The sequence below is a fragment of the Pocillopora verrucosa genome, chromosome 9, assembly GCF_036669915.1.
Source record: "Pocillopora verrucosa isolate sample1 chromosome 9, ASM3666991v2, whole genome shotgun sequence".
Classification (NCBI taxonomy): domain Eukaryota; kingdom Metazoa; phylum Cnidaria; class Anthozoa; order Scleractinia; family Pocilloporidae; genus Pocillopora; species Pocillopora verrucosa.
Genome location: NC_089320.1, coordinates 18,483,208 through 18,508,035, shown reverse-complemented (window position 1 = coordinate 18,508,035; position 24,828 = coordinate 18,483,208). Strand labels below are relative to the sequence as shown.

General features: G+C 36.6%; 3 protein-coding genes across 4 annotated transcripts; 2 read left to right on the top strand and 1 right to left on the bottom strand.

Moving 5' to 3' along the window:
• Position 1: 1 nt before the first annotated feature.
• Positions 2–2,538, bottom strand: LOC131793664 (metallophosphoesterase domain-containing protein 1). The gene is given in 8 exon segments (XM_059111111.2): positions 2–74; positions 628–690; positions 693–737; positions 1,286–1,399; positions 1,924–1,965; positions 1,968–2,078; positions 2,081–2,239; positions 2,242–2,538. Coding segments are annotated over 8 exon segments (783 nt in total). The 5' UTR covers positions 2,438–2,538; the 3' UTR covers positions 2–21.
• A 93-nt stretch (positions 2,539–2,631) lies between these two features.
• LOC131793607 (short-chain collagen C4) lies at positions 2,632–10,415 on the top strand. Of its 2 annotated transcripts, XM_059111034.2 has the most exons (10): positions 2,632–2,882; positions 3,154–3,189; positions 3,317–3,352; positions 4,921–5,064; positions 5,518–5,643; positions 6,563–6,616; positions 6,969–7,004; positions 8,054–8,098; positions 9,061–9,227; positions 9,810–10,415. In XM_059111034.2, the coding sequence occupies exons 1-9, from the start codon at positions 2,726–2,728 to the stop codon at positions 9,198–9,200; spliced, it is 774 nt and encodes a 257-aa protein (XP_058967017.2). In that variant the 5' UTR covers positions 2,632–2,725; the 3' UTR covers positions 9,201–9,227; positions 9,810–10,415. The 2 variants fall into 2 exon arrangements, with proteins under 2 accessions (XP_058967017.2, XP_058967019.2); XM_059111036.2 differs by lacking the exon at positions 5,518–5,643.
• A 2,638-nt stretch (positions 10,416–13,053) lies between these two features.
• On the top strand, positions 13,054–23,531 carry LOC131793585 (pre-mRNA-processing factor 17-like). Its single transcript, XM_059111009.2, has 22 exons — positions 13,054–13,248; positions 13,358–13,444; positions 14,099–14,159; positions 14,283–14,351; positions 14,821–14,872; positions 15,330–15,367; positions 15,584–15,676; positions 15,939–15,988; positions 16,083–16,176; positions 16,717–16,840; positions 17,523–17,613; positions 17,957–18,002; positions 18,400–18,501; positions 18,607–18,671; positions 19,319–19,369; positions 19,664–19,704; positions 19,999–20,091; positions 20,523–20,599; positions 20,987–21,087; positions 21,172–21,215; positions 21,510–21,578; positions 22,692–23,531. The coding sequence occupies exons 1-22, from the start codon at positions 13,072–13,074 to the stop codon at positions 22,798–22,800; spliced, it is 1,734 nt and encodes a 577-aa protein (XP_058966992.2). The 5' UTR covers positions 13,054–13,071; the 3' UTR covers positions 22,801–23,531.
• Positions 23,532–24,828: the final 1,297 nt, after the last annotated feature.

Sequence of the window (24,828 nt, the reverse complement as noted above, 5' to 3'; positions counted from 1 at the left end):
TGAGACGGCGGTACTGGATTGTTACTGATGAGGCATTACAAATGTCGTAACTCCATCTGTAGTTATTCCATATCCTACGGAGTACAATTGAAAAATGTTTATCTTACATCTGTGACTAAATGATTATTGAATGTCATTATATTAAAAAAATTAGGTTAAAAGACGTATTCAGAATTTACCAATTATCACATCATTTATTCTGCTAATGCTCAAAACATCAGCTTAGAAACTCTCACCAGTGGCCATTTTAATTAATGTCACCTCAGTTTATAAAACCAAATTATCTTGTAATAACCCTGCCAATACAACAACACGGTTTCTTTAGAAACTTACTCCATTTATTGGGTTGTTTGTTTGTCAAGGTTATGAAAAAACCCTTAACAGAATGAAGCCAAACAGACCATAACTTTAAGGATTTATTATATGATAAACCAAATACTTCAAAATTTTTTGCTTTTTCATCTGCCAGCGGGTTCTGATTAGAACACAGAATTTACTTCACATTCAACTTTTCTAATCATGGAGGCAGTGAAACACTGTTTATCACAGTGACTGTACAGTGCAACTATTACAATAACTGAGTCATACAAATTACAAACTGAGGTTATGTTTTACATGGTTATATACCTTCATGAATATGTCCAAAAATGTGATACTTGGGCTTGACGCGAGACTGTATTGTGTGTAGAGATTAAGACATCCAGCTCTTAGCTTTGAAACTGCAAGATCACCATGACCTATAAAGAGTAAAGTAACACTTTGAGGCTGAGAAAACAGTGAACACTTTGTTTGATATAATAAGTCAATTAGTTACGGGAAAATTAGATGACTGTGCAATACAGTTCAAAGCACAAGTAAAACCTTCACACTTAAAACTAATTACTGGAATGGTAACTTTGTGGTATGGTTTTCTTCACACTGTGGCTTTTTCTTTGGGACACAATAGTATTCCACCAATTTTCTTCGCTGGCTTTTGGTTTTTTGAGCTTCACAGAAATGTAGAGTGATAAGGGAGCTCTATTGCTAAATATCACTCAAATAATGAGTAATTTTAAGTGGCCTAATCCTTGAACCCTGAGAGTGACAAGCATCGATTTATTCTACAGTCTCACTGCTGAATCAAGCATTAGCTTGTAAGGATAAAGGAAATTATTATTCAGTGAAGCTGAAGAAGTTTGATTGTCAAACCAATTTTCCTCATCAAAACAAGAGAATATGTGATGAGAACAGTATAGAGAATAGGCACATGATGTAGGGTGTTAAGGATTTGAGCAAACTACAGTACCTAAGGGTGGGCCATGGGTCACAAGGATATCAATGCCATCTGGGATTTTGTTCCATGTCTCCTGCATTGACTGACCACGAGGCTTCATAAAGGCCAGTGCAAAACTCAGGTGACCTAGAATTGTATCAGAATATAAATCTGTTGTAGTAACTAAAGAAAGTATCTAAGGCAAACAAAGCTTGCACCTTACTTATCGCCAGTTGAAGGAAAATGAAGAGGGAATTTAGAGTTAGAGAATACAACAAGGTAAGCAACATCCAAAACCTAGAGATCTCTCAATCTCCAGTTGATTCTCTCCCAAGGAAATTCCTCTGATGGTAATAATGACATGTAAACACCTATACTGCCCCTGTGCTGCCAAGCAGGACATCAGATGTGGTGTCATGTAAACTAATGACAATACTTTGAATGTATTCATGCATGTTATGACCCATGTAATGCTTGATCCCCAAACAAATTTGGTGTAATTAATGTCCTAGGAATTATCATCTAGGAGCTTGTTTTGTTAACACTTGATAGACACCTGAGTCACAAAAACCTGTATTTGAAATTTAAAAAAGCTTTTCAAGATACGGTTTATACCAAGCCTCTCCAGAAATGTGCTCTAGCCTCTTTTAAATCAAGCCGCAGTATCTCACCATGGGGAGCATACATTCGAAATCCACGCACAGTTATTTCTCGTCTTCCAAATAAATGCAGTTTGTAAGTTGCTTCCGAGTTTCCTCAGGTTCCTCTCTGATCCATGTGAAGTTTGCCCACAGAGAATCGTAGCTCTTGAGATCAAACGAAATGGCTGATTACCAGAGATGACAACATTGTGAGGGATTGAGTGTCCCTAAAATCTGTTGAAGTGGATCACTTGATCACGGGTTCCACAATGGTGGAAATCTCCTGCGTGAATTAAGATATCCCCATCGGGAATAGCATGTTCCATTCTATCCGTTCTGTTGTGTGATCTGAAATGCAGACAAATCTTGTGTGCCCAGGAGGCTTTGGGCTTCGTATATCATTTAGCTTTAGCCTTTCTACAACTTGAGATGACTCGAGAAGATTCCATGCAATTGTCGGACGATCCACGTATTTTTCGAGGGCATGTTCCACAGTAACACCTCCATCTTGCTTAGCTTTCGCCTTAGCCAAAATCCTCTTCATTGAAGTTTAAATTACCGTCAGTATGTCCAAAATTAAATATTGATTACAACTAAACTTCTGTGAACTATTTAGATTCTTCCGCCCTGCGTGAGCAAAGTTTCAGCAGGCGCAGGCTATTGGACCGCGGGAGAATAGAACCAGTCTGCGATATTTTGACCCCAATCTTCTTGATTGATTATTCAACACGGCCACTTCTATTTAGCCGTCTGCGCGTGCAGGCATTACCCTCATCGTGAGTGCTGTATTTGTAACATTTCCTCATATATCATCTGATTTTGATTCAGCATTATGCCCGCAAAAAAAGCACCAAAGGATACAAAGGACACTCAGGCTGCAGCCAAGGGTGCGGGAGGTTTCTCCGCATTTCAACTGCTCATATTTGTGATCGCCACTTCATCTATGGCAATGAATTTTGCCATGATCTACGGAGTTATTCCTTTACAAGGTAAATTTCGATACATCCCTCCTTTACGCATACGAACTATTTCTTAGATGCAATTTCCCTTTGTGTTCCTAAAATATGGGCATCCACTTTTTTCAGCGAATTAATACAGCAGTGCACGCGAACAAATGGTCGGCCCGCTAGAGGTTAAGGAGCCATGTAGACAAATGAAACTTTATCCCTGTAGTCTAAAAATCTCTAAAACTTACGTTAAATCTAGAAAGATCCTGTCCTAATTTGCATCCTTTTTTTTTTTTATTGTATTTTCATGCAGGATGCGATGGTCCCCCTGGAAAAACCGGAGAACGAGGTATGGAACATTTGCATTTATTTCCTAAGAAGATAAATTAATGTGTGGTTTACGATGAGAGGTATGCGAAGCTTTTGTAGTTATTGTGATATTATGACACTAAAATTTCCTTTTTATTTGAAATCAGGACCGGCTGGTCCCCAAGGAATGCCTGGAGAAGCGGGTAAGTGATTTATTTCGTGGGCCCGTTTGTTTGCGCAAGCAGCCTCTCCTTTATCATATGGATTTCTCAATTCAGAGTTTTAACTGGATTTCAATTTACACTATTAGATCGAGACTTTTATTCCTTGCTTTCTTATGAAATGGTGATCCTGCACAGCTTGAGTCGAAATCCTTTGTTTCGAGAAGAACTAACCGGCTTCGATGCTTTTATTGACCGTAAAATTACCGTGAGATGTCACGCATTAAAAACGCTTTACTTTAAAATTAATGTAAATGACACTGAATTTATTTCAAGTCGAATAACAACCCCAAAGTTAGAAGAAGAAGCCAATCAAATGACTAACGTGTCAATTTAAAACTTTCATCAACAAGTTGCGATTATGCGCTCTAAAAGAAACCTTCGAAAACCGTTCACGCAATCTTCATTGTGTCACGAACTCTACGATTGTCAACGTGGCACTGGCAAGCTTTCTGCCTAACTATCGATTATCAATGCCATATTGTGCTCAAAATGGTATTAATAAAGCAAACAGTGAAACTTAAACTAACTTTATATGAATATTTTTATTTGAAAAAGGACTTTTTGCAATAATTTTCTTTAATGTATTTACAGAACGTGATAAATATTGACTCAGCCGTTCCTTAACCATGTCAATGGAATATTAATTTGTAGCGAAATCTAAGATTAAAAAAAATTGTAAACGTTTGAGTTTATTGTAAGACTGGCTTGATATTTTCTGATGAGAATTATCTACTGATCTGGTAAAGTATACTTTAAAAAAGTGAATTAATAAATAATTCTTAATTTTTTTGCAACCTTAAGAAAGCAATTTTTCTGTAGAAAATTAAATTTGATATAATTTGATTTACTCATCTCCCTTTGAAAGTGAAATCAAATAAATACAATTTCCCAGTCTGAAATGTAACTAATCTGATCATTCATTTTAAGTTGTTCATTGCCATGAGTATTTCAACCTAAAATTAAACACTTTTAATTCATAGGACTGATAACTGTATATCAACCACTCTTTATGGAGGCTAGTGAATGTTCTTCCTTTACACATCTTGTAACATATGATGAAAGCTAATACCCTTCTAAAACAATACAAGTCAGGGTTAGAATTTCATAGCAGAAAAATAGTTTTTTGTGATACCTAGACTTCCTGAAACCTTTCAGGCATATGTAGGTTGACTTGTTGTATCTCTTTCACTGCTTACAGTGATTCTAAAGGGATTTCTCCTATATTTTGAAGCATAATTATGTCAAATTTGAAGTATGGTTTGATCAAACACCAAATTCTTGGTACTAAATTCAAAACATAGTGAACAGAGTTGAGAATTGAGTTTGACATCTTGGAAGCTAAAGGTTAATATATTCTTCATAATATCTAGAAGAGTTTTCAGACTTTTGAATAGTTAATTTTTTGGTTTAAAACAAAGGGCTAAGAGTTTTGGTGATTTGCTTATTATTTATTATTATTATTTTTACACTATTAAGCTTATCTCAAAGTCATTTTTTTGGCCTTGTCTCTAATGAACCAGACTGATGGAAATGGAAACTTTATACAGGTGTCCCAGGCAAAATAGGTGAGAAAGGTGCCCAAGGGGATCCAGGAGAGAAAGGTGACAAAGGAGACCCTGGGGAACAAGGCTTCAAGGGGGATACTGGACCCAAGGGGGATGAAGGATCCCAGGGGGATAGAGGGATGCAAGGTATTCTGTCGTCTAATATTTGGTGACATGTTTTGACAAAAAAAAAATTCCAAAGGTGGCTAATCTTTAAAAAGAGATTATTCTATTTTTCTCTATTTTGTAGACATAGCAGTGTTGAAAAGTTATTTTGAAAAATATGTATTACTTTTGCATAAGGGAGCTGCTAGAAAATATAACAGAATAATATCTTGCTCTTCTTAAGTTCTTAAAATATTTTCATATATAAATTGGAATTTATTTTATAAATAATCCACTGTATAAAGGATAGATAATCCACTTAAATTAACTGTCTATCAGACAGCCGAGTTTTGACATAAAACCTTGAGTGTAACTATCATGTTAGGAAGCACCTAACAATTAACATTAAAAAGATAAAGCTCAAAAATATTTTACTTGAAAGCCAATGATGGTCACATAGAAACCTTCCCTATGGAACATTTGGGGATACTTTAGGTGCACGTGGTCTAACAGGTGAAAGGGGTCCAAGGGGACTTGCAGGCGAGAAAGGAGAGACAGGAGCCCCTGGTGAAAAGGGACCCCAGGGTGAAAAAGGTCCCAAAGGGGATGTTGGAGACAAAGGTACTCAATCTGTAAGATTTGAATAATTTTAAAAACTCATTAACTTTAAAGTATTTTATCTGCTTTTTTCTGTTAGTTAAACTTATGATTTAAAAGCTGTCAAAAATTAAAAAATCCTTAAATAATAAAAATAAAAGTCTTCTGTCGCCTCTTATACTTGTTGTTTTATAAAGTCTTTGAAATGAGAGGTGCAAAAGTTAAAACTGAATTCTATTGCTAAAAGGTTCCTTTTTGAAGATATTAATGACTCAGAATATAACACAGATTGGTTCTGCTTATACTTCAAATTTTTCAAGGAAAAAAACATTCTAGTTTTAGATACCACATATTGTAAAAAAATAGCTGCATGATCACAGTTATAGCAAAAAAAAAAGGCCTGTATCTATTTGCCCTTGATTCATAACCAGCACTCAATTCCTCCATTTTTTTAAATAAGTTTTTTAGCTAGTGTAAGTCCTTTGATGGTAAGTATATTAATGAAACAGCCTGTTTTGGCAGTATGATGTAATCCACTTGAGGTTCACTTTCTCGTATTTTATTTATTGCCACAAGCATGGACCCAATGAATTACAATGTTCATTGTTGTGACCAATCTCCATTGCTATCATTTTTTCTCTTTTGCTGTGAAGAATTCATTATTTTTACAAGATTTGGGCATGTTTTGTTGCCGGTGCTCTATTAGTCAAGAAAAAATCATGTTGATGGAATAGATTTGGTTCTTTGTATCATTGTTTCACATTAATTTCTGCAATAGAATGTCTGAAGGCAGTATTTTTAATCTAACTGAGGTTAAGAGTAAGTGACCCATCTCATTAAGGTTCTTTACCTTACTTTCAAGCATGTTTTGATAATGCCCCTCAATCGCAAGAACTTAGTGAGGTACCTTGTTGATATCATGTTCTCTGTGATGTTATTGAAGGTCCAACTGGTCAGACTGGCCCAGCAGGTCCTGCAGGTCCACAAGGGGAGAGGGGTAAGTGCATTTATTTCACCATATATAGTGATGTTACTTGCAGAGCGGAAAAAGTGATGTAATTGTTAGCCTGAGTACCCAAATTATACATGCCACATCTTAAACGTGTCTTGTAGTTTACCACTGTTTGCATTGGTATGCACACACTATTGAAGATAGTTTATGTTAGAAGATGAGAAATTTGAATTTATATGAATCATAATAACAAACATGTCAGAAACATACAGAGTAAATAATCTTCTTATTACATAATTATGGGTTTTAAAATGAGCAGTACTTACAAATACACCCTTAAATTTTGGCTTGGTCTAGTATTGATTTTTCTTTTTTCCTATTTTCTTTTCTACGTTAGGTAACACAGGTGCAGAAGGGCCACAGGGTCCCCAAGGTGTGTTTGAAATACCTGTTGTTGTTTCTTTTAAAGCCCTCACCACTTTATTTTTGAGCTGTTGCAAAGGAAATTTAGCTAGCTGCAACTCCACAATTTTCCTTCTCATTTGTTCAAGTTTGAACAATTGTTGCAGTGGGCAACTTGGGTAGTGTTCTCTCTTATTTTAAGCATGACAGGTAAAATAAATTTTCAAACTGGTAAAGCAATCATTTTACCTGTTGAATTTTCAAGAATTCCAAGTAATTTTAAACAGTAATAAGAGGTACTACAGGCAGTAAATGTTACTGGTTACTGCCTGAAAAGGAGACCACTGTTGGGATATTAATAATGAAGTGACAAGCGATGAGATAGTGGTTAGGACCCTTATTCCTTGAACTCCTAAGATTTGAATGTTAATTCTCCCTTCTAACTGCTACACATTTCCTTGTTAATTAGTTTCAAGAATTTTGGTGTTAGATCAAGATAAGAAATTCTTTGTGATACTTCTGTAAGGCAGTAATTCTTAACTAACTTACTTAATATGTGTGTGCGTGTGTGTGTGTGTACGTGTGCGCGGTCAAAGTTAATTACCATAAGTACATATTGTAATTCTAATATAAGATTAGTTATTTTAAGTGAGAAAGCCTGACTTGTTATAAGCCTCGTGGTTTCTTTCAGGTTTTCTCGCCATTTATTTTCTGTCATCAATTTTCTTCATTTTTTTTTTTCCATCTGTAAATGTCGTATATGGCAAATAAATATTATATTGTATATTATTGTATTGTATTGGAACTGGATAATCTATGGATATTATAGAGACAAGTTACATATTAATCACTTTTGAGAGTTTAAGGGTCACAATCATAATTATTTACCAGTAAGGTGTACTGCTAATATTCTCGAAAGCATCCATACCATCATTACCCTCAGGTTGTATTTCTAATCAGCAAATCATTGGTAGATGGAAAGCCTTGGTTGGTGTTATTTCTTGTTGCAATTTTGTTTCTGGATCTCTCTTTTTTTTCTTTTTTTTCTCTTTTCATTTGCATAATTGCTTTTTATTACAGGGCCTTCAGGAGAGAGGGGACTGGATGGATTAAATGGAGAACCTGGTAAGATGATCTTTTAGACATGAGAAAGACTTACAATATTTGTTGTTCAAGTTACCAGTATTTAGGCTAGGTCATGACAAGTTCCTTGTGTGAATCATACCTAACTTTCCTGTGCTGTAAGAGGGTCCAAAATAGACTTTTCCAATCCCACATCCTGCTGCTACTTTGTATTCCATTCTGCCATCCCACCACAATGAACATTTTCATCCTGATCCCACCTGGTTAAACCCAAGTTTCCCTAGTTCACCACCTTATTTAAACTGATGGGCAAATTGAAGCCTTTGCAATACTGATAATGTACTCTTTTTTATGGAGAAATACAATAAATTTCTCAAAGCATATTTAGCTGGCTTAAAAGAATGGTTGTTCCTTGGCGTTATTACTGGCAGGCTTGAGGACTGAACTAAGTGGTCACTTTTAGTTAGGTTACTATTTAATATTTGATGAGGCTAGCAATTTTGATGGTGTTGCTGTCATAGAAATTGCTCTGTTGTAAATGAACCAACCAGAGAGTCAACATAGCTTTTGACTAATTTGTCTGGTGAAGGTTGTGATTAAATTGCATCAGATGTTACCCAAGAAAAAAATGAACATGTAATGTTAGGTAATCATAGGAATTTCATGTATTTTTACACACGGTTTTTGGGGAAAGCAAGTAAATAGTTTTTTTTTGTCTCTTAGGTCATGTGACTTGCAACTTGAGCTAAATTATGATCCATCCTAAACCTGTCCTATCCCCTATCCCTCCTTTAGACAGAGCATATCCCATTCTTGCCTTCCTATCTTCATTCTGCATTTTGCCTCAAAATTTCTTATCTCCCACATCCCACCTTGTTTTTAAGCCTCATCCCACATCCTGCCAAACCTATGTTGGACCCTATAAGGGATCATGCAGCCATCCATAGAGCATATGCAGGTAGTTTGAATATGAAGTCTAAACTCTATTGCCATTTTTGCTTTAGGAGCTCAAGGCCCTCCAGGACCTCAGGGTCCCCAAGGGGAACAAGGACCTCAAGGGGAAAGAGGCCCCCAAGGGGAACAAGGTGTGGCCGGTCCCCCAGGGGAGTTGCCTGTACCACCTGATCAAACAGGAACACAATGATGTAGTGACAATTTCTTTAAAATTAATGTGAGTCAAGCTCATCTCTTCATAAGTTATTGAGTGGTACACTTTAAATCTTTTGAAAAATTGTCTGGTGAAACCAGTAAATGCATATGATTTGGTCATTACAACCCAAGTTGAACAATGGAAAAGAAAAGTCAGCTTGAAATTTGCTTAACCCTTTAACTCCCAAGATCTCATTGGTAATTCTCCTTACTGTCTGCATACAGTTGTTATAATGTTAGTCTGGAGGATTTGGTATTGGATCAACTTGTAATCCCCTGATTGATAATTTCTTGATATTTTGATCACTTGTCTGCTTTGTATTGTATTGATATTGAAAGGAGAAATTCTGTCTTGGTCACTCATGGGAGTTAAAGGGTTAAATTTTCACATAATCTGCCTGGCTGGTATTCCTAGGTTTAGGCCATGTGCTGCATATCTCTGGAAAGATTTTTAACAGTTTTTATTTAAAAAATATTGGATTCCTCAAATTTAGCCCTTCTAAGAAAATTGATGAATATACACCTTATGTAAAGAAACATTTGCTGCCTTTTTCACAAAGGAGATATTTATCCATGAGTGATTCTGATTTCTTTCCTGTTGCAGGATAAAATTTTGAATACATCCACTGATCAACTTCAGTTGAGATTCTTGTCTCAATCTTTGCTGTTTTTTCCCTTTATTTTGTTTATTTCTTGGTAACAGGTGTGTGGAGCATTTTTTTTATGATAGCAAAGTGCAATACATATTGTTAGACTGAATTTGAAATTTTTTTTAGTATGAGACTAGTTTAAGTCTAGAGTCAAAAAGCATGTAAATGGTTTTGGGAAGCATTTCGTGCAGAACATACAGCAAAATTTTTAGGCAGTCTTGGTGCAAGAATTCAAGACTTGCTGGAAAGCAACATGTTGATGCTTTTGTGATGAGCTCAATATTTAAATACAGTTTAAGTTATAGAGTGTTTTTGTCAAATGCTTTTATCAAGATGATGATGGTGGAAAGAAGGCTTAGATACAAATATTTCTATTTTTCTTGAACTTTACTAAAATTAAAGTAATTCAGCCTTTTCCACCAATCACATTACCATTCCTAGACTAATTAGACTCCATTTTGTATGAAATTTTCGAACTTTTTGCCAGACGTACTTCTTAGCTAGAAATACAGGTTGTTAATTTTCTTTAATGAAAATAAACTTGTAATGTTTCAAATGTGCTTTGGTAGTTTGTCTCTTAGTATGAAGTCTCGCGTGAATAACCTTGTAAAAGAAAATTATGTTTTTTAAAAGTCATCGTAATTTTTGGTCGCGAGAAATAATGCTTATGGTGTCTCGTAAAAGTAAATAAAAAGCTTTATGGTGGTTAATGATGCTTATTGACGGATATTATGTTTGATAACAATAAATGATGGTAGATGACAGTGAATGACGCTAAGTAACTGCGGATGACGCTTAGGGACGGTAAATGACGCTTACTGACGGAAATGATTTTTGATAACAATAACTGATGATAAGTGACGGTGAATGAAGCTTAGTGACGGTGATTGATGCTTAGTGACGGTGATTGACGCTTAGTGATAGTAAATGACGCTTAGTGGACGGTCAATGACGCTTAGTGACGGTAAATGACGCTTAGTGATGGTGAATGACGCCTGGGTGATGGTCAATGATGCTTAATAGTGGTGGGTGAGGCTTATTGACACTGAATGCACCTATAGACTATAGATGATGCTAAGCTGCGGCAAATGAAGCATAATGACGGTAACCTGCACTAAATGATGCTAATGTGCCGTGAGTGATGTTCATTGATTTAGGATGCCAACTGACGGTAATTGGTGGTTAGAGACAATGACGAAAGCTAAGCGACGGTGTACAAGGCTTGCTGACAGTAAATGACGCCCACTGTTGGCGAATGATGTCCATTGCGGTGAATTACGGTAGATCGATTGATGGTTCATGATAATTAGTGACGGGAAACGATGCCTTATGACTGGGGTTGATATCAAAACTACCCAGTTTCAATTGCTATGCAACTGTCGCTCAACATGCATGAGCCATCTATGGAAAATTTGAATAAAAAAATAATGAAGTTAAAATAAAATAATGATAACATAATATTACATTTAATTATAAAAAGAAACCGGCACTTACCACAACCGTACCAAAAAGACAACTGCTCAGAAAGAAAAAGATAGAAAACTGGAAAAAGACTATAAAATGGTGATACGAAGGAGAGAAAAATGGAAAAAAAGAAATTTTACGGGGAGGAGTTACTCGGCCCCCAAGCCAGTTTGAGAGTTACTCCTTGTCCGCCAGCTCCAAATCATACTCGGGGAGAAGTTATTCGGCCCCCAAGCCAGATTAAGAATAACTCCTATAGCGTGATTCGAACCCGCGACCTCGATGACCTCACTTGCACTCGTTGCGCGCCCACGATTACCAGTCGACCATCTTGAAACTCCATAAATTACTAGTATAAATTGTCGGTGTTGAGAGTTTTTAAATACCGGTTTGGGGGGTAGGGTGAGGAGGTTTGTCTCACTGAGAGCAATAGAGCGTTTCCGGTCAGAAATAAAGGAAATGAATCAAACAAAGAAGAAGAATATTAGCATATGTCGTGATGGCGGAAGGCCTTGTTTGCCGGGGTTCTTTAAAGACAACGATGTGGACACTTCTCAACGGAAGCAATCCTTTATCAAGTGTGTGCCCGGGAAATGTTACACACCAGGCCCCGGTATTGTTCGAAGGTTGGATTGCGCTATCCACTGGATAAAATTATATCCGGTGGATAACGCTCTACGTTTTTCTATCACTTATCCGCTGGATAGCGTTATTCTCCCTTTATACAACTGGACCCAGGTATCACGCATTTTTACCTCTGTGGACGCAGTTGTCATAAATAAATTTCTTTTACTTTACGTTCACTCTTCACCGGACGAGGCATTCATTTGTTAGATTAATATATAGATAGATAGATAGATAGATAGATAGATAGATAGATAGATAGATAGATAGATAGACAGATAGACAGATAGACAGACAGATAGATAGATACATACATACATACATAAATAGAACTAGATAGATAGATAGATAGATAGATAGATAGATGACCTTTATTTATACACGATAATATTTTAAGCTACGAGCTTGTGGGGTTGTGTGAAGAAAAGAGGAAAATTACACATTATGTAAATATAACTTTATCAATGAAACACTTGAAATGTTCGTGGCTTTGCTGATACACGAAAGGAACGTTTTGAATTTTCTCTTCGCCTATAAAACATACCCTCCAAAATACTTTCATTTTGGCCCCAAAATTAGATCCCTTACTGAGAGCCAGTGATATACATCATAACATTGTGAAGGTACAGACTACTGAGCAGGAAACAGGGAACTGATTTTAGTTTTGCTTTTCTTGGTTTTTGTCTTTTGTCAGTTTTGTACAATAATTGTAAAAACTATTTCATGCTCATTATCGATTTCTTGTCTAATAGTTGGACAGACATTTAATATGCAACTGCGCGCGGATCTTCCCCCAAAATTTCAAATCGCACGGTAGCATTCCCAGTTCTGGATAAAGTAAGCTGACATGGGGTTTTACAAAACATAGGTCAGTAACAGCCATTCCATGTGGAAGTTGACTAAAATTCATATTTTGCACGAGAAACATCAATCATTTTATGTGTTATTTTTGTCATGTATGCATATTTAGCTCCAGATGCGTGTCCGCTGAATGCCCCTTTACTCTGACCGGGCGTAATTTTTCCCCGTCGAGCTATCGTTTGTTGGAACATTCTGTGGTAACTTACATGACAGAGTAACCGGGCCAAACTCATGCTTACTACGTAACCTGGCCAACTCCAAAACAACATGGCGGCAATAGAAGCTCTTGCGAATGCCTATGGTGATGACAGCGATTCTGAAGGAAATGAAAGTCCTGAAGAGGAAACTACAGCAGATCATACGGCACATCTGAACTCTAATGTCTCAATTTCACAACTTCAATCTAAAGTTCAGGTTAAAAGTGCCCCTGTTGTCACTGCAAAGGTTGGTAACGAATCAGTCAGGTTTGGTGAATTCTTCGCGCTTCTCAAGATGCGAAAATATCAGATGGATTATAAGAAGGTTTAACAAGTGATTTGTTTTGATCCCTAAGGAGGCTGTTGGTGTGATTAGACAAGTGGATCCCACCACCAAGGAGGTCACTTACAATCCGCGATATGAGGAGATGTTCTCCCCTGAGGTGAAAATTTAGTGCATGGAACACTCCACAGTTCAATTTTATCTCGGAAAACTTTTATCTTTAGGCTTCCCGCCTTATTTTTTTTCAAGGCGTCATTTTGGGACTCAGAATCATAAATTGTGATACATGTAGGACACTGAACCATGAGAAAAGTTGCGAAGGAGATGACTGAATATTTTATACAAGTGTCGTCATCTCAAGACATTTAGTGCTCAACGAAAAACGTTATAGCGTGGGCCGGGTTGTTCAAAGCTGGGTTAAGATAACCAAGGGTTAGTGTGAAATTTGATTTCAGATCTGAAAGTTTGAAGAACAAATTCAGTTTATTTCTTTTTGACTACAATTTGATAATTGAATGCTCTTAAAACAATGGGTAAAATTATTCCAAAACGGCTTTTGAACGGAGAAATATAGAAACCTGGATTAAAATTTAACCCTGGGCTAGGGCTAATTGGCCTTTGAAGAATTGGGCCTTGGTTTTCAACTGAAAACACAACTTGTACATCAATGAATTTTACTGCAAATTTTCATGTAATTGCCAAGTAGTTTTATCAGAGCAGGGTGATGAAGTTTCAGGGTATCATATGTTATTTGAAGTTAACTAATATGTTTTATAAATTAATATATCAATTCTTTTCTACTGTCTGTGGATAGGTTGGACCATCAAATCCCTTTAAAACTAGGCAGCAAAGTGCTCCAAAGAATGCGCTAGCTGGTAACATGATTTTATAATAAGTTTGATTTTCATACAAGTTGAGCTGCCACCTGCATTTATTTTTGGTTTTTAATGACAGCTCTGCACATGTGCCCAGAAATCAATCTATTGATTTGGTTTCAGGTTATGTTGAACCAGCTCACATGAGTGACTTTACATTTGAAACTCAAAGAAGAACATTTACTAGTTATGGTGAGGATATTCAGCAAAGTTCAGTGTCTTATAGCATAAGTAGGCAATACAGATAATTGTCATTACTAACTGTCAACCTCTTTTAACCCTTTACTGCCAAGATCTGATTGTTAATTCTCACCTCTAGCTGCTACACATTTCCTTTTAAATTTATTGCAAGAATTTGGTATTAAATCAAGATTAAAACTTCTGCCTGATAAATTTGAGTAATCTTCTAACCTGTTTGCTGGATAGTGTATGGATATTATAGAGAGAACTTACATGTTGATCACCTCTGGGAGTTAGAGGGTTTATATTTCAGTCATAGTCATTCTATTTTTCTTCTGTAGATTTAAAGGTATTAGTGTTTATCATTGTTCATTTATCATATGAAAACAGCTGTGATAAATCTAGAAAGCTTGAATAGTTTTACTCAATGTATTTCTGAAATAACTATTTGAATTGAACAGTGTTGTATGAAATCTGTCAGGTTATGCCCTTGATCCCAGTGTAACAGGAGGAGCCAGCACAAGAGGGGACAGGTTTGTCTTCACAGAATTTCTATGAATATACTGTGCTCGATATATTTCCCATTTTATTGACAAGGAGAGTTTATTTAACAACTAAGAGCCTATTATCATGCTGATCATTTCTTTTTGTTGTTATAGCCTTTACGTTTGATTAACTGGTGATTTGTATGGAGAAATTAGACACTAGTCACTCTCAGGGGTTAATAGGTTAAGGCCAATGAGACAGCTGAAAAAAAGCTTTCATTGTGTTAACTTTCAAGGTACAGAAAGGAAAGAGGTTAATTGAGAGTTTTGAAGTACATATAGAATGCTCTTTCTCCTTCTCTAACCTGAAAGACTTTAGGGATATCCTAAAACAGAAGGCAGCCAGCAACATAATGTACATTTGAAACAGCTTTTCAACCAGCAGATTTTTTTTATCCTGTATATTTGATTAATTATTCATCGAAACGTTGCAATTTATAAATAGGTTTGTTGGAGATGTAGAAAAAGCAGAGGAGAAGAAGGGTATGTACCATTAGTTACATGCTTGCAAGGAGCATTTCAGAATTTCTGTGGATAATTTCGGTGTGTTTTGACTGGGTGATTGTTTTCTTTTTTTTTTGTCAATTTTTTTTTGTTTTTGGTGGTTGTTTTTAATGTGCTTGCTTGTCCATTCGTCAGCACAATAATTGTGGCAGAATTGTATCATAGGGTATAAGTTATTATATGTGTATTCTCCAGGCTTGACAATATTTGAAGCAACAGAAGCTCGCCCAGGTGACAAAAGAAAACGAGAAAAACCTGGTGATCCAGGAGACATTGAAGGATACAAAGGTAAAGAATACAAAGAAAGAGCAACTTACATTGTTCATAGTTTACATAATTTACTATGAAATATATTTTTTGAATTTGTGACCAACTTTTATCATAATGATTATATTGGAAGTACATGTACTATAGTTTGATACACTAAGGCAATTTTCCTGTTTCTCGTCATACCATTCTGTTTTTGTGATATTTTGTGGTGCAAATCTGAGTTATCTGAAGTTTCTTATTTTTGCATAGAAGATTTAATGACATTAGCCTTCCCTTTCAGGTCCATGGGCAACATTTGTTGATGAAGCTAAAGTTGCTAAGCCATCTGAGGTGAAATAAGTAGAAAGTTTTTAAATAACATTAAATTTATCAGTTGACATTTGTCGACCTTTGGAAAGAAAATGTAACTTTTTTCTGTCTTTAGGAACAAGCAGCTAAGCTTGAAGAGTTTGAGATGACAAAGCAAAAGAGAACTAAGAAAGAAGAACAAGTTGTGGAAGAAAAGACCACTCTTCATGGTGAGGGAATGTATAGGCTTGGACTGAAATATTAGAGTTAGCAGATTTTAAAAAAAAAATGGTTTCATAAGAAATCCATCCACTGTTCATTGAAAGAAAAACTTTTATTTGTTCACAATTTTTGAAAATGTCAGTTTCAAGTACAAATTATAATTCAGGAGTTTTGGCAACTCTTTCCACAAACAGCTGCAAATAGCATAATGGCAGCTTGTTGTAAGGGGAAACCCAAAAAAGAGCTTGTTTGGCAGGCTAAAGTGACAGCTGTGAGAGGTCTTAGAGGCAGCAGTAGACTGCCAGTAAGTGCCTTTCATTGAAATGCCTGATTTTACATGACTGTATCCTTGTATATGAACAAGCTATTTGCAACCTTGAAATACTGTTTGTACATGACAGTGATGCTTCATAGACACAACTACATGTGTATTGACTTAAGATGGAGCCATCCTCTGTCTTTGTTCATGACTTGTACATGATTGTGTGCAGATTGTCCTAAAAATACTGTGATTTACTTTAATTTCTTGATTTTTTTTTTCCTTTCAGTTCAAGATTCTGTGGATTATCAGGGTCGCTCATATCTTCACATTCCAAAAGATCTGGATGTGAAACTGGATACAGATGAACCACCAGAGAGATGTTACTTACCAAAAAAACACATTCACACATGGTCAGTAAGTTGAGAGTTTTGTGTAGAAAGATGTGAATTCTTGTGGAGACAGCATGGCTGAGTGGTTAGGGCCCCGGTCTTATAATCTGGTGGTCCCAGGTTCAAGTCCTCTGCCCTGCTACTCACTGGATTTGTTCTTGGTGGCCCCAAGTTCAACTCCTTGGCTGTGCTTTGTAAATAGCCAACTGGTCTGCCTCCTTTCAGTTAGGGTTTTCAAACACTTTTTGTCTATTTGAAATATTTGTTTATTTGTTTGCATGCATATGAGCACATGTAAATGGGTATATGCACATTATAAGTATTAAATTTATTATTATTAAATATTATTTAGCATATCATGTGCATGTACCTTGTTCTTGTAGCATGATTTGTCAAATAACACATCTTATCTTGTGATAATCAACTGCAATTGAAGATTGTGATACCGAAGTACTGCTTTGTGATTCATAAGCATTTTTTCTGAAAAAGGAATTATTGATTGAAATAAAATTAAAAACAGGCCTCTTTGTTATTCACCAGAGGCTCAATGATCATTGTCACACAACCTACTGTATAATTCTGTAAATTGTTTTACAATATCCAGTGTGACTTTCTTTGAACTACTTGAAACGTGAACATCGGAGAAATAATTCTCGCCAACAGTGCTGTTTACAGTGTGTCTTTGTTTTTTATCTCTCATTAGGACTGGACACTCAAAGGGTGTCTCCTCCATCAGGTTCTTTCCAACATCAGCTCACCTTTTACTCTCTTGTAGTATGGACTGCAAAATTAAGGTAGGTCTGGCCAGTAGAACAAATGGCTAGACAGTAACTTGCTTAATCAAAAAATCTAAGGATTCTTTCAATCTAAAAGACAGAGTGCCTCAGGTAATAACATAATAGTTAATAAGAGAAAATTTTCCCTCTCACTTCAAGATAACATGAACATGTAGCATCAGCGCATTTGTTGAGCACGAGTCGTTTTTGTGCTCCGTTATCACTAGTAACAGGCCAGAGCTGAAAATATCAGTCACTGAGTCACGAAATTTTGTGCTGCAATGCTGATTGTGGGGTATCTCATCCCAATTTTTTTTTTATTATGATGTTGTTTTTCTTTTGTTTATTTTGTCGGTTCAAGTTGTGGGAAGTTTACGGCAAAAGACGTTGTTTGAGAACATTCATGGGTATGTTTTCGTTTATTTCTTCTGAGTTTGCCTTTGCACAGCATAATGCGCCACACATTAAAGCAAATAAATTAATTTTTCGTGTTTACGTGAAATTTAGTCCACGAGGTGTACATTTTCCAAACTTTAATAAGCTCGCGTGGTTTCACAAATTTGTTCTGACTCTTTCCTCTGCCGTAATCAATAAACGAGCCAGTAACTACTGTTTCATAAGCGCATAGAAAGGACGTGGGAATGTTTAAGACGAGAGGATTGAGTGACATAGGGGGCATTTCACCTATTCCCACCCGGCTTCCCACCTTGGTGCATCGTCAGTCTCAGAACATGTCTACGTGACAGATGAAGGTTGGTCTCCCACAAGATGTTAATATTGCAATATGTCGTCGTCCTTTTTTAGGTCACAGTAAAGCTGTTCGTGACATTTCGTTTAACAACAGTGGGGCACAGTTTCTAAGTGCTGCTTATGACAGATATGTCAAACTATGGGACACAGAAACAGGTGGGGAATCTTGAAAAAAATGTCTTCATTTTTGTCAACGTTACAGTGAATTTCTATTCAGATTTATATTTTCCTGGTAGCATTTATATGACACATACGTTACAGGGCAGTGCACTGGACGTTTTACCAACCGAAAAATTCCGTACTGTGTCAAGTTTAATCCTGACGAGGTAAGGTACACACCTTATGGGTTTGAAATAAACCAGAACTGATGAGGTATTGGCCATTTTACAGTTGTGTGCTTAGTTGCCAAGCCTTTTATTTGGAGTGAGGCTGAAGGTGACCTTGTTGTGTTAGAGACCAGAATCTAGTTAGCATGATAACAAATTAATTTGCATTTCAAAAGCAGCAAGGTTTGTAACATAACAAGGTCACCCTTAGCCTCACTCCTGTTCAAAGGCTTGGCAACCAAGCACACAACTGTAAAATGGACTATTGCTCAAACTTAATATAATAGTTGGTGAAACAGAGAATTAACTCTGAAGTGTAAATTAAAGTGCTATTTAAACCCATGAATAACCCACAGGGCGTTAGCCCTAATAAAGGGAAACAGGGAACCACACGAGGCAAAGAAAAAATCTTTTGAACTCGGTGGGAATCGAACCCACGACCTCCGGATTAGATCTACCGTTACTCTGCCATTTATTCGTTTGTGGAACTTCAGACAAGAAAATATTAACGGTAACAATTGGAAATCTTTCAGCCGAAGTAACGTTTGCTGTTAAATGTTAAATTCATTAATATAATAGTTGTTTGCCAATTTTGCAAGATTTTCCTCGATTTGCGTGGACAAAACCATTTTTCTCTTTCTTCTCAGGATAAGCAGCATTTATTCGTTTGTGGAACATCAGACAAGAAAATATTAACGGTAACAATTGGAAATCTTTCAGTCGAAGTAACGTTTGCTGTTGAATGTTAAAGTTTTGTATCGATGTAAAATTTCTTCCAGACGATATTATTTTAGAGTACATGAGTGATCAACCAAGCAAAACAAAACTATGCCACCGTTTTGATGGTGTTACATACTTTTTTAAGAACGTGCCCCAGCAAAATGCGCTGGAGAACATTGCGAATGTTCCATCCGTTTAAAAGAAAGAAAATGCGCATAGCTCCTAATTCCGGGCGTTTAACAAATTACTAATGGTTATATCTGTGGTTCTAGTGGGACACGCGAGCGAACGAAATTGTTCAAGAATATGACAGGTTGGTCAAAACTTCTAACTTGTTTACCTAGAGGCAATGGTACAAGTGTGTAACAGTGTTTTGAGTCATTTTTGGTCACGTCGAATCACAATTAAGCCTTCTGAATAAGGAAAAAACATCGAAATTATGAATTTGTGAGGTAGCAATTCTCCAAGAGGGTAAATATGAGACGTAAATAAAAAGCTTCGAAAATGCAAGCCAAATGTACGAAACCATGAACTTTGTACTTTTAAAAGTACATGTAGTTGTGTTACCTTAAAGAGAGCTCTGTCTAAAATATTGACTCCATTTCAGACATCTTGGCGCGGTTAACACGATAACGTTTGTGGATCAAAACAGAAGGTTCGTGACGACTTCTGATGACAAAAGTATCAGAGTATGGGAATGGTGAGTAACTGTGTTGTTATCTTTCTTAGTCCATTCGTGTTTATAAAAAGCAGCCATCATTCGTCAAGTTCTTGCGATGACCGTTTATCTTAAAGAAACCTTGCTCTTTTCTTCGAAGTGGGGTTGCGCAGAGGTGGAAATGCTTATTGCTGTGACCTTGGCTCGATTGTCGAGTATGACGTCACATTTGGGTTGAGTCTGTTGATTATTCTCGCCTTTCCTCAAGGGTTTTTCTCTTGGCTCTCTGACACTCTAAATTCCGATTTGACCGGAAACAATAGACGAGGAACACACAGTTAGCTATTCATCTCTTTATCTTTTTCTTCCTCCACTTTTCTTTCTTTCGATCCCATTTTACTCGCACAGGGCGAATTTCTCAGAATCATAGCAGACTGTGTCATCTGACTCGTAAGTTTCATTTTTCGAACCAGGGACATTCCTGTGGATTTTAAGTATATTGCCGAACCTAGTATGCACTCCATGCCCGCAGTAGCTCTTCACCCCAACAGTAAGTTGCTCGTTTTAAATTTCATTGTGTTTTTAAATAACCTGATACCTCCACCGTGAAATTGTTAAGCTCGTACTTCCCCGCTATTAAATAAGATCTTTGACGACTGTACCAAGTGCAAAGTGTGATGGGAACGACAATTGATAGATGACTCACTCGTTTCCAAGCCCTTCTCTAGTGATTGGTGAGAGATGTCTCTTCTCCCAGGAGTGATTACCATACAACCTCTCACTACAATAAAAATATGTTATTCAGCAATAGAAAAAGTGGTGAGCTTTATGGTTTTCTCCTGATAAAACACCAAATTCTCGCGCTTAAGGGAGTAAGTAGTAGCTTGAAAAGAGAATTAGAAAGCAGATGAAGTTACTCACTTTGTTCTTTCTGCAGACAAATGGATGGCATGTCAGTCCATGGACAACCAAATCATGGTGTTCGCAGTACTAAATCGTTTCCGTCAAAACCGAAAGAAAACGTTTAAAGGCCACATGGTGAGAAGCGAGCCATTTGATCTATTTATTCTTTAGCTTTTGATGCGATTGTCTTAAATAAATCTCAACTACTTCTTTGTTTAGGTTGCGGGCTACGCTTGTCAGTTAAATTTCTCACCGGATGGAAGGTAAACCGAAAACGTTGTTCTCAACCTCGTACCTATCTGAAAATGAATCCAAAAAAAAAAAATTAATGTCTTAAGTGAAAACAGTTTGAAGAATTTTTCTTATTCTTCCTCATCACACCATTTCTTTCTGTGTAGAAAATATTTATCGGGGTCTTCCTTCCATTGCTATCAAATTTCAGTAAAAATATACATACATCGACATGATCTTCGTATGGATTTTCTTTGACCTTTTTTTCAACTATATTGATTAAAATCACTATAATTTTCGGGAATGTACTTTTGTTGTTGTTGTAGTTATCTTATTTCCGGCGATGCAGATGGCAAACTTTGTATATGGGACTGGAAATCAACAAAACTCTACAGGTAATATCAGCCTCTTTTTTCCTATTTTTTTTTCTCTTTTTTGAACCGTAGGAAAAATGATTTTGCGTTTATTCCTCGGTTTATAGTCAGCTTATAATATTTCTATAGGCCGTTCACTTGTCTATTTCTTTGAACATTTGACTATAAATCGTATCACAGATAATATTATCTATATTTTGCTTCTTAAAGTATTTTATAAGTTTTTATAGGACAGGTGTTAGATTATACAGAAATATTAGCAATGTCGATGATCGTAAGATCTGCATACAACAAATTTATGCATTTATACGTCGACTATAAGTTGTATCATATATAATAATATCTATATTTTGCCTCTTAAAGTATTTTACTGTAAGTTTTTATAGGAAAGTTATTAGATTATTTATACAGATATTAGTAATCTCGATAGTCGCAAGATCTGCATAAACAAATTTGTTTAATCATTGTTAGGTTTACATATTTATTTCAGTTATTTTAAAACGTATTTGATCATATTCACATTTATACGGCACTATATAAGTATTAACATTATTAGAAATTATTATTGTGAAGGAGTTGTTGCTAACTTTTATCCAAATCGCCCTCGCTACACCTACAAAGATTTAGGCTGCTGTGGTCATTTTTGACGTGGCAGAAGTGAAGGGTGTTTTTGGTAACTCGTGGCTTGCAATTACACTTAAGTGTATCAATCATGGACTAAGCATTTCTCTGATGTTAGTGTATGGCCTTAAAGTGATATAGAGAAGTGACATTGACTTAACATGGATAGAAATGATCTCCATGAGCGTGCAATCGAAATCAGGAGATGTTTACGCGATTGGAATACAAGGAGTAGGGTGTTTTGCCGCTAGAAACTCTTCGGGGTCATTTATGTTGACATGTTATAATTGGCTATTCACATTTTGGTGGGCTAAATAACTCAGATCGAAAATAGGTTTAAGTGCTGTAATCTGCTATGAGAGACTTCAAAACTGGATTTGTCGACACACTTCTCAATGAGTGTAAGGGAAACTAGGGAAAATGATTAACCTTGTCGCAACAACTCATTGTTTTTGTCTTATTTACCAAATAGTGCCACATTCTTTGTTAAATTTTGTTGGTTTTGACTTACAGCAAGTTCAAAGCACACGATGCAGTTTGCATCGCTTGCCTGTGGCATCCTCACGAGACGTCAAAGGTGGTAACCTGTGGCTGGGATGGACTTATCAAGTACTGGGACTGAATGAGAGGAGTTGGAAGAAAAAAAAACATGTAGAAAAAGGATGACATTCATGCTTCTCACAGACATTTGGCAAAAGTTAAGATCACGACTCCTTTGCAGTGGATTTGCAAAATACCTTTTTAACTATTTCGCAGACATGATGTTAACAGGGACAGTTTCCCTGTATTAAGCGAAGTATTCAGCCTCTGGAGAGACTGACTTGCTGTAAAAAAGAGTACAATTAACATTTTGTTACCGTCGAATGGAACACCCCATCTCGAAATGCTAACTTGTTACGACGTGACCCTGTTTTGAAATCATCTTTAAAATTCCACCATATGCAACTTTGTATATTGTGTTCCTTTAAAGCTCTAAAAAATGACTTTTCGAACCCTCCGAAACATCACGCCAAGTCGGTCGTTTGATTGACGGCAATGTAAATAGCATAATCAATAAAGCATGTTCAACGACAGATAGTACCCGTAGCTTAAAGTATTGAAAAGTGCAATACTACAGTGCAAGTATTCAAAATATTTCTGTTATGAAGTTTTTACAAGAGTGTGCTGCCTGGCAATATTAACGATACGACACGATACGATACTTAATTCAACGTGGAGTTTTCGCCTAGCAAAATCAACTGGTTTTCAGGTGATCCATTGTCTAATTATGCACTAAAAACTGAACTAAAAATTAGATGACAGCAACAACTAACTACTAAAAAATATATACAATAAAAGACAAAAAGGTGGCAATACTTAAAATCCTTCGTCAGTCAAAACCTAAGCAATCAATTTTATTTTTCACTTTATTAGTGCCCTCTTTAGATCTATTGTCATTGGCTCGCTAGTTCCGTTTCTTGGCGGCAAAATATCCCCATGAGTTATGGTGATGAAAACACTAACCCTCTTCTCACGACATAGTCTTTTTCCGCTGTGAGAAGCGTATTTCTATGATATGTTCTCTCTGCTGTCCGCTCAGACCTCTGCGATAGTGATACTGGCAACGTTTTGAGTTTACTTAGGGGCTACCCCTCTTTTGCATATCCAATTATGTATCAGAAGTACCGCGATGTTGATGGCAACCCTCGTTACTTATCACATTAATATTTTTAATCTCGTGTTGTATACTACAAAAACTAGGCAGTCTGAGACTGCATCTGGCTACTGATATAAAGGTATAAAGGTTGTAAAATGATAGTAAATGGTAATGTTGCAATTTAAAATCCCATGCAAAATGTCCAAAATCGGCCACTACCGTCCAAAATCCAAAATCGGCCACTGGTGTCCAAACTACAAAATCGGCCACTAATGTCCAAAATAAAAAATCGGCCAGTCGTGTTCAAAATCGGAAATCGGTCACTTTTTGTCCAGAATCCAAAATCGGCCACTAGTGTTCAAAATCCAAAATCGGTCACTAGCATCCAAAATGCAAAATCGCCCACTTGTGTCCAAAATCCAAAATCAGCCACTACTGTCCAAAATCCAAAATCCAAAATCAGCCACTGGTGTCCAAAATGCAAAATCGGCCACTTGTCTCCAAAATACAAAATCAACCACTAGTGTCCAAAATACAAAATCAGCCACTGGTGTCCAAAATGCACAATCGGTCACTTGTGTCCAAAATATAAACTCGGCCACTAGCGTCCAAAATACAAAATCGGCCACTAGTGTCCAAAATACAAAATCGGGCACCAGTGTCTGAAAAATAAAAACGGCCACTAGTGTCCAAAATCTAAAATCGGCCACAGGGGTCTGAAATCTAAAATCGGCCACTAGTGTCCAAAATATAAAATCGGCCACTAGTGTCCAAAATCTAAAATCGGCCACTAGTGTCCAAAATCTAAAATCGGCCACTAGCGTCCAAAATCTAAAATCGGCCACTAGCGTCCAAAATCTAAAATCGGCCACTAGTGTCCAAAATCTAAAATCGGCCACTAGTGTCCAAAATCTAAAATCGGCCACAAGTGTCCAAAATCTAAAATCGGCCACTAGCGTCCAAAATCTAAAATCGGCCACTAGTGTCCAAATTCTAAAATCAGCCACTAGTGTC

Excerpts from the sequence above, each read along its gene's own strand:
- LOC131793607 (XM_059111034.2), top strand. The coding sequence starts at position 2,726 with ATGCCCGCAAAAAAAGCACCAAAGGATACAAAGGACACTCAGGCTGCA. Across the intron at positions 7,005-8,053 it reads AGGGCCACAGGGTCCCCAAG|GGCCTTCAGGAGAGAGGGGA; the intron begins GTGTGTTTGAAA and ends TTTTTATTACAG. Across the intron at positions 8,099-9,060 it reads TGGATTAAATGGAGAACCTG|GAGCTCAAGGCCCTCCAGGA; the intron begins GTAAGATGATCT and ends TTTTTGCTTTAG.
- LOC131793585 (XM_059111009.2), top strand. The coding sequence starts at position 13,072 with ATGGCGGCAATAGAAGCTCTTGCGAATGCCTATGGTGATGACAGCGAT. Across the intron at positions 14,352-14,820 it reads AAGAACATTTACTAGTTATG|GTTATGCCCTTGATCCCAGT; the intron begins GTGAGGATATTC and ends GAAATCTGTCAG. Across the intron at positions 16,841-17,522 it reads AAAAAACACATTCACACATG|GACTGGACACTCAAAGGGTG; the intron begins GTCAGTAAGTTG and ends ATCTCTCATTAG.